At 38.8% G+C, this 16,984-nt stretch overlaps 1 protein-coding gene across 5 annotated transcripts in view; it reads right to left on the bottom strand.

Annotated features, from left to right (window-relative positions):
* SSPN (sarcospan) overlaps positions 1-16,984 on the bottom strand; it is a 74,897-nt gene that overhangs the window by 10,761 nt on the left and 47,152 nt on the right. For 3 of the 5 annotated variants that reach the window (XM_047868104.1, XM_047868100.1, XM_047868103.1), the window contains exon 2: positions 591-677. In XM_047868104.1, the coding sequence (XP_047724060.1) occupies positions 591-647 (57 nt within the window). In that variant the 5' untranslated portion in view covers positions 648-677. Of the gene's footprint in view, positions 1-590; positions 678-1,184; positions 1,265-15,234; positions 15,273-16,984 lie in introns of those variants that run through there. The other 2 variants (XM_047868102.1, XM_047868101.1) reach the window with 2 other exon arrangements.

The following is a 16,984-nucleotide window of genomic DNA, read 5'->3' as shown; positions in this document are numbered from 1 at the left end:
GAATGGGCTCTGACCGAATGCACTGTCCTTAATGGAGAAAAAAATCACATGCACGTGAAAGACACACACACACACACACACACACACACACGTTAAACCATGCATATCCTACCCACCTACCTCCTCCCCACCCAATACCCTCAGGCTCTTGGCACAGATCATTTGGATGCACCCAATGTACTTTTTTTGTCTCAGTGATCCCACCTACAAGAGGAAATACACTTAGACTGCTTCCATATTAAAATATTCTAAAAACCCCAAGATATGGAAGTGGACAGTAATAGAGACACCTTTTCCCTGGCCAAGTGTTTTGCTGAACTGATGAATTTTCAAAATTCTTTGTAAGGGCATTGAAGGACAGACTTTATGTGATCTATGCCAACTTAGTGCATGGAAATTAAGACTTTAAAAAAAAGACCAGCATTACCTTTGGGGTCTGGATGAATGCCCTCCTAAAACATTTTTTTGGCCTGCCTAAAAATGCAACTTCTAGTATAATCTGATATGCAACCCTTTAAAAATCATTCTTTTATTTTGTACTTGTGTTTTTCCCCCCACGTGATGATAAAAGAGAAAAAATAACAACTTACTTTCATAACAAACTGGATACATGTCCGTTCGTCAACTTGATATGAGACACAAAGCATAAACAAACCAAGATACGCCACTAGGCAGACCTGCAATGGAGAACATGGACGGAAGGATGTTATCAGGGCAAGTCGTGCATTCTAATGACATCAATCTCAGTGTCTTTCACCAATAACATCCTTGTTATCCAGGTGCTCATTCCATTTACTTATCTTTATGTGTTATTTTTCTCTCGGCTCGAGGAACAGAGTTTTTTAAAATAGTAAAATCAATTTGTTTCAATTTAGCCAGTATTTATTAAGTCCTTTTGATGTGCCAGGTGCTATGCAAGGTCCTTTCGCGTGTACAATGATGAATAAAACCTCCTCAGCCTCAATAAGTGTACGGTCCAGTCTAGGCCAAGATAAGTGGACATGCTATTCTAAGGCAGGGCATTACATGTCAAATGCTATTCAGAGAAGTACAAAAAGAGGAAAAAAAACAACATTGAGTTGGGCAATTTAAAAAGACTTCACTAAAGAGGTGGATTTGAAATGGTCCTTGAAAAGGATGATGATAATAATAATGATGATCGCTAACATTTACTGACTACTTACTTTGTGCTGGCCATCTTCTAAGGGCTTTGTATGGATTTCCTCTGCAATCATCACAAAACCCCATGAAGCAGGTGCTGTTATGATCCTCATGTTATAAATGAGGAAACAGAAGCACAAAGCTAGTAAATAATGAAACCAGCACTCAAACCAGGTGGTTTGGGTGAAATAGCACAAGCAATAGCACAGAGGTAGGATGGCACAATTGTGGGGGGAGAGTAGCAAACATACACCCGCAGTCGAAATAACAAGACATAGAGCAGAAAGGTAAGTTAAAAATCTAGGGATACAGGATTGATTTCATAAGCAGTGGGACTCCCGTGAAAATTTTTAATCAGACAAATGACATGATTCAAGGCATCACGTTTCAGGAAAATGAGCAGTGGTGTTGGGTGGGTTGGCATCCAACCCACATCAGGATTGTTATTTTACTAATCTAAGCAGAATTAATATATCAGGTGGGCCGGAGCTGAGATGACACAAAGTCAGGGAAAGAGGCAGAGAGGAAAGGTGTGGTCCTAGCAGAATCTGTATGTCTTGGCTATTGCATGCTGATAGGAGGACACTGGCAAGGGAGAAACAGTAAGTGATCCCCACGTGTCTGAGTGTCCATGAAGGAAAGAAAGTGACGTGTATGGCTGAGAGGACGCTGGGAAGAGGAATGACAACTTTGAGACAAAAGATACTCGACTGCTTTGTCAAACCAGATTTTCTTTTTTAGTGCCCTGAAGTTTTGCAAATGTGATTTAGAGTTTCTAATCAAAGTGTATCTGTTCACAATTTTGGAAACATTAAAATGTTGCTAAGTTGTACTTTAGGATAGAAACCCTAAGCAACAGAATCGCATCTTCTGCTAAGCACGGTTTTCCTAGAGACGGATGTTTGAAGGGTAGCTGAGTGTCACCTAGTAAGCCATTAAATGACTGGTTTGGTAATAATTTCTACCCCTAGGGCTAGCTTTACACCACAGGGTAGCAGAACTGTTTACTTACAACATCAACATAGCATTTTAGGGTAATGCCTCTATCCTAGTCTCTCCTTGTTTACATAATCAGTAACTTGCTTGTGCCCCCGTGGGTTCTCAAATTGAGCGCTGTTCAGGTTTCTACTGGGCCGTGATGCCAAAAGCCAGACCTTCCTTTAGTGCCGGCTCTTCCATCATTTGGACTGGCTGATAAATTAATAGTAAGTAACATTCCCAGCACAGGGATATAGCATTAAAATACAGGAGCATGGCACAGGCTGGAGAGATCTGGGTAGAACACAAAGCAGGTAGGACCCAGGGAGGCAACTTTTCAGCAGAGGACCGGCAGATGCAGAGTAATGATACTTAAGTTATTTGTGCAGACCACAACATGACTGACATTTCCAAGTCAGGGATGAACTTCTTTCCAAAGTTCATTTTTAAAAGTTAGGTAGAAGTTTGATAAGACCTGTAGGGACTTACTATGTATTGTCACATTAAGAATTTACACAACTGAAACAATGGAAGAAAGACCTCCTTTTTTGTTCATTTGCAGCAAACCAGATGGAGGCTCCTCAACTTGCTTCTGTGAGGATTGTTAAATCCTGAAGCACGTGCCTATACGCCCTTGTTAGTGTTTGTTTGCAGGTGCATGCACAGGGTTGGGCTCTCTCCCACGTGGCTATCTTTGTCCCTAGAGGCTCTTGTGAAGCTGGCACTTGCCAAGACTCCTCTCTTTGTCTTTATGAGAGACACATTCCAGCAATCAGGCCTAACTGGACCCGCATCTTAAAAATCTGCCTCTGTGCCTTGCTTGAACAAATTTTCCCACGTTAGTAGTATCTACTCCTTTGTAGCTTTCATTAGGCCAGTTTCCAGCAAGAAGGTGCCCAGGAACATATGACCTCATTCTAGGGCATTTCTCATGGTCAACTGACAGAACTCTTTTGAGGACATACACTAGCCAGACCCTTTGCACAGCTCTGGGAACCGAGAGGTGAAAAGATAGAGTCTCAGCCTTCAAGGAGCTCTCTCTCTCAGTCCAGTGGGGAAAGAGAGCACAGTGAAGTTAGAATACCATCTAAGTACTAGGACCTCATCTTCCATAATACACAGGAGGGGTGATTAACCCAAAGGCAACTAGGGGAAACTTCCTGAAGGGAGATGGATTTGGAAGGATAAGCAGAAACTAGTTAGGAGATGGATGTGAGGAAGGGTCAAGAAAGTACCAGTAGGTGCAAAGGCATGCAGAAGTGCAGAGTAAACATCGAGGACTCCCATAGCTCCAGTGCAGAGGATAAGAGAAGGCACAAGAAGTGCTTACAGAGATGGCCAGGAGGTAGGTCACAAAGGACTTTTGTTTCCATCTAGGGCGTTTGAAGCGGAGGGATGGTATGATCTACTTTGCCCTTGAGAATGGTCCTTCAGGCTGTGAAGAATGCACTGGGAAGGGAAGACCGGCTAGGAGGCCATTGTGCATCTATGGAGAAATGATGAGTGCCTGAGCTCAGCTAGCAGTGGGGAGAGAGAGTGGGTGTGTTTGAGTGACACGAGGGAGGCAGAATCCTTGGGCCCTAAATAAAGACCAGATGTGAAGGCTGCTGGGGTCGGAGGGGTCAGGAAGGTGCTCAGCCACCTGACTTGAGCTGCCAGGTGGATGGTGTTGATATTTGAGGAGACACAAGATACAAGAGGAAGAGCAGAATGGGAGTGGAAAACGAAGATGCCCACATGGATTCAAAGCTCACTGCAGGGGCCTAGAGCTCAGGAAGGAGGTCTGAGCTGCAGATAAACACTTGTTAGTCATCAGCATATGTGAAGTAATTGAAGCCATTAGAAATGCTAGACCATGCAGAAAGAGTCTAGTGAAAACAGAAAAGAGCCAAGTTACCCAATTATGCAGAATTTTTGACTCTTTTGAACAGAAAGCATCTTAAATATACTTCTTATAATCTTGGTTTTATTTCATAACATGTCTAAATATTATGAAACTGATTACCCTCTTGGATTTTTGGATTTCACTTTGAGATCTTTGTATAGCACATTTGCTATGGAACCTGGATAAACTCAACACATTTTAATTTCTTAGCCTTGTGCTAGGGCTCAGTGGGTTCCAGGAGGGGGGACTTCTTTTTCTTACAGATCTGCACGTTAGAACAATACTTCTGTATCAGAGGGTTTATTGGTGTTCAGCACCTTTTAGAAGAGTAGCATTTATCGAAACTTAAAACTGAAAGTTTTGTGGCCATGGGGAGGTAATCAGATTTCTCACGCCAGACTAAGGGTCTTGTTTCCTGAGCTGGCAGGACATGGACGCTCCAGGAAGACAGGGTGTTCTGACTTCCCAGGCAGGGAGGAGGAGCTCATGTTAATGAGAGACCCGCCAGGTCTATCTGGAACAACATTCCTGGATTCTGGGCCAGAGCTTCCATTAGATTTGGTGAGGTGAGCCTCATGGAACAGGAAAAAAGCAGTTATGTAAGGTTTTCAATAAGGCACTCATTGGACCAGACACCCAGGCCTGGGGTGGACAGGTGGTGTCACTGAGCACAAAGCCAAATAAGAGTGGGGTAGCATCGGGGAAAGTAGTGTAGAGAGGGCAGCGAGGCTTTAAGAACTTGTCCAGTCAGTTCATATACAGATGGAGAATTATGCTAATAAGAAAAGCTTGGAATGAGTTTTTTTTCAATGGGAACAAAAGACAACTACTATCATCTTAAATCCATTTTTGGATGCACGTGTCTACAATTTGTTTTCTCTTTAGTGTAAAGAGAAAACCGAAGTGCTAAATTCCACCTTCTGTCTAAAGATATTCTTTGTCTGCTTAGAGTGAAGGCTGCATTCTCTCTTGTGGGTTAGAAAGTTAAACAGAGATGAAATGTTCTCTGAATGTTAGATCCATTTCTAGATGGATGAGTCCTGAGTCCTGTCACACACTGTTTCTGTTTTTGTTATTTGGCCCTATTGTACCTGCAGTGGTGCTCTTTAAGGGTTGGCATTATGAATAAAAGGTGAGTGCTGGACCAGTGTCTTGGAGATTTACCTAGACATCATTTTTTTTCCTTTTCATTCCGGCACAGCTAGAAGATCCCACTCGAAAACATTTTGTGAGAACGTGAATTATTGGTATTTACTTCTCCCCATGTCATACATGTTTATATTCTGGTCTTGTGACATTCACACAGCCTCCAATTTATTTGTTTTCTTCTTTTTGTTGTTGACAGAGCTGCTTGACAGGGCTATCTGGGGAATACAACCTTCCCCTGTCAAATGCCTTTCAAGGTTTCTCTCCTCCTTCCACCCCCACCCTCTCATTTGTGGACCTGAAATGTGACTCTATTCCTGTAAGTTAATCAACTTTCACCTTTATATTCTGTCAATATAGTAACAAGATGAACTCTCTTCTCATGTTTGCACAGACAATTGATCAACAAGAGATGTAGCAGAACTGTAAATATTTCTCTGGATATTTCTTAAGAGAATTTCTTGTGGATTTTCATCTATTTAATAGGATTTAAGGTCAAATATTAGAAATCACTTTCAACAAATGATAAACATATTGCAATCTGTCAACTGAATGCAGTCTCACCCAGGAGAATTGTTGATTAACACATGGTGTGTCTGGGATTTAAATAATATATAAAAGAACATTTCATGAGCATCTATTAAGAGATGTTTATTGGATCAAGATTTCAGAAAGATGGGAGAGAATATTTTAGCATAACTTAAGCATTTTTTAAATTTTTTTTTTATTAAAAAAAATTTTTTTTTCAACGTTTATTTATTTTTGGGACAGAGAGAGACAGAGCATGAATGGGGGAGGGGCAGAGAGAGAGGGAGACACAGAATCGGAAACAGGCTCCAGGCTCTGAGCCATCAGCCCAGAGCCTGACGCAGGGCTCGAACTCACGGACCGCGAGATCGTGACCTGGCTGAAGTCGGACGCTCAACCGACTGCGCCACCCAGGCGCCCCTAACTTAAGCATTTTTACTGGATTGTCATTGCCACGGCCTTATGGTAAGACAAAGTCGAAGCCGGTGGTTCAGAATTACTTAGAGGACTTGGTAAAAACTGGCCCAGTCCCCAGAATTTCTTATCCAATTAGTCTGTAGTGGAGACCAAAAATTTGCATTTTTAACAAATTCCTGGGTAATGCTGGTGTTGCTTTTGCTGCTAGTCCTGAAGCCACACTTTCAGAACAGGTAGTTTAAGCTAAAAACATAGTCTTCTAAATGCTAACACCTGGTCTGGGGTTTATCTGAAAGTTTGAGGTCTAGAGTGATACACTGACAAGTGGGGTTTCATATAGAAGAGCTGTTTATTATAAGTAATAATGAGATATAATAACAATAATTTTCTCATAAGGAAGTTTAGTCTTTTCTGTCGTAGGAATCCTTAAAATTGAAGGGAAAACCCTTCATTGCTATCAACATGAAGTCACTGAACACAGAGTTGGGAAGAGATGTGCGCAGTCAGCTGTCACAAGCCCACCAGGAATGCTGTAGCACACTCCTGCATCTCTACCACATTTTCTGCCTTTTCTCAGCCCCTTCTCTTACAGAAGCATCTGCTTCCCAAGTGGGATTCATCTGTAACTAAAGGGCAAAGTTTGGCACATTATTCCTTCCTAGTTATTTGGAATCCCTGAAACCAGCCTGCAGAATCACATAAAAAGATGCAAGGGAGGGAGAGATCCAGAGAGCAATCCTAATACTCATTTCCTGAGTGGAAATGGAGTAAGAACTGGTACAATGTAATCTTTCAGATCTTTCTATTAATGGTTGTCCTAATCTAGGTATTACTCCCCACTGAGGTTAGTGCAACAACCTTTATTGAGGTAGATACTGGGAGTATAAAGAAGAATAAGATACGGTCTTTGCCCTTTAGAAATTTACAGTTTAATCCCTACTTTGTTGAAGAAGTGAGGCATAGGAAAATTAATTACCATGGGTAATGCCGTTTGATCAGTTTTGGCCAGGCGGGAAAATGAACAGTCAATAGTAGCTCATACAAATCCCTCCTTACTGTGTACTCATTGAAACCCTTTCTAAACGTAAGGGACATTGAATCAACTGTGTGGTTTTTTTTCCTCCTGTGTATTAGTTTTTAAAGACAATAAAGTTTTTGGTGCTAAATAGGACTTAAATATGGTGGAACTGTGAGGTTATTCCCTCCCCACATTTATTATTATAATTAGTTATTATTTTAAATTACATTTTGGGGTAAACGGACTCAAAAATACTCCTCCTAAACAGATGAGGTAAGAAAGGTGAAAAAAACTCTTGAAAGCATGAAACATTAATTAACAGTTCATTCAACAAGTGGTAACTGCTTTTTAGTTCTGTTACAATCAACTAGGAAACTGTACGTGTAATTAAATGCTGCACAGTGGGAAAATGTGGGCTAGAGTTGATGCTTGACTCTATTATTTTTGTAGCTATATGATCTTGAACAAAGCTCATTCTTCATAGCCTCAGTTTCCTTATCTATGAAATAGAGACAACAAAGCCTTCTTTTGATGGTTAATTCAAAGATTAATGATAATGTAAATAAGGCGCCTACAATAATGCTTAAGAAATAACGGGAGAAACACTGGCAGTAATTATTATAATAATTATTATTGCAAGTCACTCATATGTTTATTAGAGCAGATCAAATTTAGAGCGTATTTAAGGGCTCACAAATGAATTACCAATTAACCACGTTTAAAACTGATAACACATACACTGTGTTGGTTACAACTGCCACACAGTCTACTCTGTATTAGTGGATACCGGTGAATATATTCCATAATCTTTACATTTACATAAGAAAAGCTAATTACCAAGCCTAAATGGTTAGACATTTTAATGCTAATTTTGAGCACTTTTACGTGCCAGGCATTAAATTAAGCACTCTACGTAAATGATCCCATTTGGTCTTCATGAAAATCCTATGAAGTAGTCACTATCATCAGCCCCATTTCCTAGATGAGGGAACTAACGCTCAAAAAGGTTTTATGCTCAAGGTCACAGAGCAAAGATAGAGCTGCTGGCTGCACCAGAGTACAGAGCCTGGCTCTTAACCATCGCCCAGCCTGGCCACCTCTATGGAGGAATCTGGACAGCACTGTAAACAAAGTGAGAGCTGCAGATATTTAGAGAACATTCCATTATCTGCTCCTCTTCCATGCTGAATGGTGTGAAGTACCACTCCAGAGGCATAGTGGGGAGAAGTCTTTGAGATTGCAAATGACTGTCCAAGCCAGGAGAAGGTGACACAGTCTTTAAGACTCAGCCTCTTCATGGATAACATAGAGAAAAGAACACTTTATAATTTGTTTTAAGGATCATGAATGATGTGCCTGCAATTGCAGTAGGTATTGTTTTTTCTCCATCTCATGGGACCTCAAACTGTGCCAGTATAACTTACTCTGAAACTTGAGCTGAAATGAATAATACATATAAATGTAGCCCTCTATCACATCTTAGAAATAATCTCATTCTGTTCATTTAACAAATATTCGTTCTGTACCTACCACGTGCCAGGTACTCTTTGAGGATCTGGAGATACTTCAGTAAATAGAAGAGACCAAAATCACAGTGACCATAAACAAATGCCTTAGTAGATACATCCTATGTCAGTCATAGAGGAGCCATGGAGAACATAGGACTTAACATCATTGCTTCTTTTTCCCATAAACAGGACATTTAGTAATTAGCAAAATGCAGATAAGTCCTCAAAGCAGTATGTTCCCTCTCAAAAACTGAACTGGTAATGCCCACTGATCCCTTAAAAAAAAGACGATTGACTCACGGCTTTTTCTCATGAGAACCTTGCTGGGTCTGTTATTCCAACAACATGTATCCGCTCTAAGTTATCTAAGACCTAACAGGCTCCAAAAAAGATAACCTATACATGCCTGCAGGAAAGGGGCAACAGAGGGTAACTATATAAAGTTTTACAGCAAAATGGTCCACGTACGTAAAGACAGAGACAGAGGCCATATATCTTAGCTCTGTATCTGACAGACCTGGGTTCAAAACCCACCTCCACCACATTCTAGCTTTTTGTCCTGGACAGGTTAACTTCCTCAAGCTTCTGTACCATCATCACTTGTGGGATGATCAACAATGCCCACTTCAGAAACTGTTGTAAGGATTATGTGTGACAGGAGAGGTGAAAGACGTAACACAATACCCAGCATGTATGTAGCAGTCAATATACATGTGTCAAATAAATAAACAAATCTATTCATTTAGTGACTCGGGCTACTTTAGCTCTCATAGCAAGGGCCCACTTTTCAAAAATCTTTCCAGTAGTGTTGACATAAATAGTTTGCAAATACCTAAGAGTTATAAAGTTCATTTTCTGCTTCTTTTGCCTTCTGCATCAAAACTATTTATTCTCTACTACCCAGGAAATTCCAATCTTGGTAACCATGCTGAGCTGCATATGTTTCTCTGATTACACTATTATGGTTTTACAAAGACAAGCATTTAATTTCTGAAAAACTACTGTCCAGCTAAAAATATTTTCTGTCCAAAGCAGATCCAAGATTAGTATTACCTTTTAAAAAAAAGAAAGAAAGAGGGGCGCCTGGGTGGCGCAGTCGGTTGAGCGTCCGACTTCAGCCAGGTCACGATCTCGCGGTCCGGGAGTTCGAGCCCCGCATCAGGCTCTGGGCTGATGGCTCAGAGCCTGGAGCCTGTTTCCGATTCTGTGTCTCCCTCTCTCTCTGCCCCTCCCCCGTTCATGCTCTGTCTCTCTCTGTCCCAAAAATAAATAAACGTTGAAAAAAAAATTAAAAAAAAAAAAGAAAGAAAGAAAGAAAAAGCATAATTGGGGGCATCTGGGTGGCTCAGTCGGTCAAGCGTCTAACTTCAGCTCAGGTCATGATCTCACGGTTTGTGTGGTCAAGCCCCACATAGGGCTCTGTGCTGACAGCTCAGAGCCTGGAGCCTGCTTCGGATTCTGTGCCTCCCTCTCTCTTTCTGCCCCTCCCCTGCTCGCACTCTGTCTCTGTCTCTGTCTCAAAAATAAACATAAAAAATAAAGTATAATTGTTTTAGCCAAACTTAGTGCACAGATACTAATGGGAAATTCCAAAAGTGATATAAATATAAAGATTCAAAATCAACCAAAGAGTTTATGGCAGTATTAAATATCAAGATGCAAGAGAAAGCTGTAACCATCTGTCTCTAAACACTACAAATATTAATGTACAGGCATTAAAACCCAGATTATTATAAATTTGAAAAAAAATTTCTTGGTTTTTATTAAACCAAGTATGAAGTAGTAGCTTCTTTTCCACTTAAAACAAAACTATAGCTAGCAACAACTTTTTATGTCTAGCAACTTTTGCTAAGGAGAATTTTCTTTGGCTCATCATACATCAGGAAGGGAGTCAATGCCTTTTCATTTGCCTTAGGAATCTCCAAACCCAGAGTTTCACTGTTTTACTCTTTTCATTTTTGTTTTTTTCCTTAGAGTAAAAATAGTCAATGGACAGCATTAGTCAAGAAATACTCTTGTAATAAAGGACTAAATTCTGCTTACCCTGGTTAGAGTTTGGGTTACAACACACACTGTCATGTATGCATTTCCCCATCCTCCTGTGGGGGTTGGGGGGAACAATTTGCAATATTTGCTTTGCAAAGACAACCTAAGAGATTAGTTTTAAAAGAAGCTCGGTAGATGGGGTGCCTGGGTGGCTCAGTCAGTTAAGTGTCTGACTCGATTTCAGCTCAGGTCATGATCCAGGTCAAAATCTCTCTGTGAAAAGGCAATTCTAGATAACCAGTTCTATCACAGAAAATTATTTCTTTTCAGAGTCTAAAGACAAATGACACTTGCTCCATCACACCTGAGTTTAGCCCATCTGTAATATGCACTCAGTCTTTTTCTCCCCTTTATTATTATATTTGACTGAGGAATTGATACTTGACAAGTCCATGTCTGAATTACTGTAAATATATGTATAGACTTTTCATATATGGTGTGCAACGATACTGAAATTGAATCAAAATAAATAATTTATGTGGTAATGGATTGAGTTGAAAAACAAAGCAGGCCTTTCATCACCGAGAACTTGGCTCAATCTAGATTTCTTTGGAAAATAACTTGTAGAAACAAGATTTCTAAGAAGTAATGAGGCCATTCTAAAGGCAATCATTGCTCATGTAATCATCAGTGATGAGACAGATTCACCTTCTCTGTTGCGATAAAAGCTCTCATTGGTTGGTGAAGAAGTAGGGAATAGTAAAGAGCAGTTACATACCAGGCTGAAATCTTTCCCATGGTAGGATATATCCTTTATAATTCAAAGTGGTGGCTTCCTTTATAATGATTTCAAACTATCCAATTGCAAGAAATATATATATATGTACATATATATATAATTATGTATATTTACATATATCGTATATATTTGTATATAATATACATACATATATATATCTTTAATTTTCCTAGCCAGTGCTGCCTTGTAATTGCATTTCTGTGTAGTTTAGCCACATCTGTTGTGCCAGCACAGAAAGAGCAGAAAGGAAAATGTGCCTGTCAAGTGACTGCCTTATTTCTCAGCACACATTGTGCTTTGCAGATGTTCACTTGTAGCTCATTTGTTGCTTTATAAGATAACAGAAAACTATCCTGACGGAACTGATAAAAAGGAATTGAAATTTGTGATCAGCAGCTGGATGAAGGGAGCATGAATCCCCCAAATCCTATGGATATAGTGTGCTTTCCTTGATGTCCCTGCCAATTTAAGTCTGGAAAGCTAGGGAAATCTTTGAGAGATGTGCCAGCATGAAATTGCTACAATTCACAAGTTCCAAAAACCTTGCCTAAAGATTATTGCAAATAGCTCATTTTAGACCAGTGAATCTCACAACTGAGTGTTGTATCAACACAGAGAAAACAGAAGACAAATCCAACAACTATCCTAATGTATGACTTATCATGGAAACATTCAAGTAGAATCCCTTTGGTTTGGGTCTTATTTTAGTATTCTAACAGATTCGTGTATCTATGTTAACATTCATATTTGATAGTAACTACTGGGAATTTTTGCAATTACATCCTCAAAAAACTAAACGAGCACAAACAACAGAATCGTGAAGCAATAAAGTTGGTTGTGGATGAAAACTAGGTTTAGGACATGAGTTGTGCCTTTCACCTAAAATGCCCTTTTACTTTTCCATCCCCCTTGGTATAGTACTTCTCCTTTAATTATTTTGAATCCAGTAATAATCATTCTTCAAACCCTGCTCAAAAATCTCCTCTACCCAGACAGAGTATGTTTCGTGCATTACTTACTTTATATATTTGCTCATTTATTCCGTAAAACAATGCAATAAGTAAAAAATACTACTCCGTCTTATAGAAAATTGTGACTGAGAGAGGTTAAGAAATCTGCAAGTTGATCCAAAGACTTTTTTAAACATCAGGAGGTTTTATTTCTGCATAATATTAAAGCCTAACTTATATGAAACTCTTCTAGCTGTGAAATACATTAAAATGCTCTGAGCTTCTACAGGCTAAGAGATGGAGCTAAGACCGTGGCGTAAAGGTAGGCCCCTCAAATGGCTACGCCCTTACATGACTCAAAAATAACGAACCCACTGGCACTGGAAGTCATCAAGAAAACTGTTGTCTTGGCTGATGGTGGAGGTGGAGGTGGAGGTTTTGAGAAAGTAACATGAAAGCTGTCCTGCAAAAAGAAAACTTGATTTTTTTCAACAAAAAATTGTGAGGAGGAGAGAAAGAGGAAGGCGAGGGGTGAGAGAGAGAGACATGATATAAAAGAGAAAGGGTAAGTCTTTGAATAAAGGAAACATAAGAAATATATAAACTAATTGCAATGTATAGATCTTATTGGGATCCTGATTCTGACACTGAAGAAATATTCATGAGTTAATCGTGGATATTTGAGCACTGATTTGATTCTATTAAGAAATTGTTAACTTGTTAGGGATGATTAGTATTTTGATTATTTTTAGTCTTCATCTTTTGACTTACATATGAAGTATTTATGGATGAAATGATATAATATCTGGGATTTACTTCAAAATAAACCAATATGTGGTGTGTGGGTGTGGAGTTTCAGAGCATATAAATGAAGCAAGATTGATCATGAGTTAATAATTATTGAAGCTGGGTGATGGGAACACAGGTGTCTATTATAATATTTGATCTACTTTTTTTGTATGCTTGAAACTTTCCATAATAAATAGGTTAAGGAAAAAAAAGTGGCTCATAATAGCACTGGGACACCTGGCAAGAGAAACCATCTTGAAGGGTTACACCCTCAAATAGGCCACCGCAAATTATTACATATAAAGAAAGCCTCTTGGAAAATGAACTCACAAACCAACTATAGCAATCCCATAAACAATCAATTCATTAGTGAAGGCCGGCACTGTATGCATTAAGTTTATGTGTGCACACAAAGATACACACTCTCTCTCTAAGAATTAAACTTTGTGAATTTCAAATAATGGAACTAAAGACAGAGCCTATAGAAAAAGTACATTTGGGGCACCTGGGTGGTGCAATCGGTTGAGCGACTGACTGACTTCAGCTGAGGTCATGATCTCAAGGTTCGTGAGTTCGAGCCCCACATCAGGCTCACCGCTGTCAGTGCGGAGCCACTTTGTATCCTCTGTGCCTCCTTCTCTCTGCCTCTCCCCCACTCGTGCTCTCCCTCTCTCTCTCTCTCTCTCAAAATTAAATTAAAAAAAAAAAGCACACTCAAAATAACTGAAACCATGAAAGAAGAAACTGAAAACGTGAATAAAGAACAGGGCACTTAAAAAAACACCAGGGATCTATTAAAAAATAAAACATCAATGAAAACAAAAGAGAAGTTCTAGAATGAAAAAAAAATCATTGGAATTAAAAACTCTATGTAGTAGATTAAACTCAACTGAAAAGGGGAATAGTGAACTAGAAGATAGATCTGAAAGGAATAACCCAAAATACAGAACAGGAGATAGACAGGAAATGTAGCAGAGAGGGTAAGAAACATGAAGACAAAATAGGAGGTCCAAACATATCTCTAATAGTAGTTTCAAATGGAGAGACTAAAGAGAGAGAGAGAGAGAGAGAGAGAGAGAGAGAGAGAGATTATTTGAAATAAATAAATATTTTCAAATATTTAAAATATTCAGAAATGTTTTCCAGAATTGATGAAAACGCAAAAATCTTAGATCCAGGAAACATAACAAGTCTCCAACAGGACAAACAGAAAGAAAATCCACATTTGGACACACTCTAGCTAAACTGTAGAACATCAGATAAATGGGGAGTGATTCTTTGCTCACGTAGAGAAAGTACATGAATCAATCAAATGAAAGTACCAAAAGGATTTTTCTTGAAACTTCAAAAGAAGCCAGTTCTCACATATATATGGAAAAGAATGTGGCTAAGTCTCACCAAGACAATTTTGAGAAATAAGACGGGACTGGGGATGGGTAGAGGGGAGCTGCTTATGCTACCGTCTTCATCACAAGGGGCACTGTAGCGCTGTTAATTGAAACATTGTGGTACCGGCATAGTGAATGACAAATAAAATGATGAAATTTTTTTTTTTTTTTTTTTTTTTTGAATTCACCAGAAAGATATAATTTTATTTTTATTTTTTTTTTTATTTTTTTTTATTTTTTTTAATTTTTTATGAAATTTATTGACAAATTGGTTTCCATACAACACCCAGTGCTCATCCCAAAAGGTGCCCTCCTCAATACCCATCACCCACCCTCCCCTCCCTCCCACCCTCCATCAACCCTCAGTTCTCGGTTAAAATGATGAAATTAAAGAGACTTACGGACACAATTCTCAATCTAATACGGGAACTTGATAGATGATAAATGGCCATAGCATTTCAGTTCGGAAAGGATCAATTATTCACTAAATAGTACTGAAACAATTAATCATTTGTATGAGAAAAATTGGACACTACCTCACATCTCATGCAAAAAAGTTAGAACACATAGGTTAAAGATATAAATACGAAAGCAAACCTTCAACATTTTTGGAACACAGTCTGGAAAAATGTCTTTGTGACCTGGAGTAGAGAGAGACTTAACATATATCAAAGCACATACCATAAAAAAATATTGAGGGGCGCCTGGGTGGCACAGTCGGTTAAGCGTCTGACTTCAGCCAGGTCACGATCTCACGGTCCGTGAGTTCGAGCCCCGCATCAGGCTCTGGGCTGATGGCTCAGAGCCTGGAGCCTGTTTCCGATTCTGTGTCTCCCTCTCTCTCTGCCCCTCCCCTGTTCATGCTCTGTCTCTCTCTGTCCCAAAAATAAATAAAAAACGTTGAAAAAAAATAAAAAAAATATTGATAAATATAGGTATGTTAAAATTAAACCTTATTCACAACAAAGGCACCATAAACAAGGATAAAAGACATGGTACCAAAAAGAGAAGATATTCCAGTAGCTAAAACACAAAGGTTAAATAACAAAGAAAAGAAATTCTATAAATCAATGAGTAAGAGACAACTCATAGAAAATATCTGTTGAGTAAACAAACACTAGAAAACAAATAAAATGGCCAGTAAACATTAAAATACATTCAACTACCGTAGTAATCAGAAAAACATAAATTAAAACAAGATATTGCATGGGGGTGCCTAGGTGGCTTAGTCAGTTGAACAACCACATCTTGATCTCAGCTCAGGTCTTGATCTCATGGTCATGAGTTCAAGCCCCACAGTGAGCTCCATGCTGGATGTGAAGCCTACTTAAAACAAAACAAAACCCAAGATACTGCACACAAATAAGATAGGTAAAAATTTTAATGGTCTGACAGTAACTAACGTTAACAAGTTGTAGATTGGTGGGAATTCTAATTTACTGCTGGTGGGAGTATAAATTCATACACCTGTGGCTGTGTGGCCCTGATTTGGCGATAGCTAGTAAGTTGAAGATGTCTATATCTTATAATCCAATAATTCAATTCCTAGGAATGTGCCCTAAAGAATCTTTGAAATACATGCATAGGGAGCCATGGAAAAGAATGTCCATTGCAACACTTTGTAATTGCAAAAAAAAAAAAAAAAAAAAAAAATCAGTTTTGAAAATAACCTAATATCTCATCAACAGGAGAATAAATAAATTGTTGTCTATTCATATAATGAAATATAGCATAGCAAAAGTGAATGAATGGTATCTATGTACTATTATAAATTAATCTCAAAAATAATTTTGAGCAAAAATGATGTTATGTCACCATTTATATAAAATTTAAAACATAAAACACAATTATTGATTGTGGTTATACACATATATGAAAGTATGAAAACACACATAGGCGTGATAAATATCAAATTCAGGAGAGTAGATAACTCAGGAGAAGGAGGGTGGGGTCGGAGAATATGACTAAGAAAAGAAACAGGTGATGTCAATGTATTGTAATGTTTTCTTTCTTAAAAAAAAACTAAGACAATTAATGAGAAAATATTCAAATGATAAACCAAGTGATTGTCTTACTATACTCTATATGCCATTATATGCGTGAAAGTTTTCGTAATTAAAAAATAATCATAGAATTGCATAGAGCCTCTTGTACTTATTTAAACCCACACAAAAATGAAAATAAGGAGCAAAATAAAAAATTTTTGGAAATGGTTACAAATTGATAGAGCTAGGATTCTACCCACATTTGTTTCATTCCAAAGCTGATGCCCATTCTGTAATTTCAGACCCCCTCTCCTTGACTTTTCTGATCCTCTCTGGGCAGGGTTCATCACAGCCTCCACTGTGCTATCTTCATCAGGGTACCACTCTTGCACTAGGGTTTTTAAATTGTATTGTAGCTGGTTGTACGTGTGTCCTCTCCTGGACAC

The sequence above is a fragment of the Prionailurus viverrinus genome, chromosome B4, assembly GCF_022837055.1.
Source record: "Prionailurus viverrinus isolate Anna chromosome B4, UM_Priviv_1.0, whole genome shotgun sequence".
Lineage (NCBI taxonomy): Eukaryota > Metazoa > Chordata > Mammalia > Carnivora > Felidae > Prionailurus > Prionailurus viverrinus.
The sequence above is the reverse complement of the archived record's forward strand: the minus strand, read 5'-3'. Positions and strand labels throughout refer to the sequence as shown.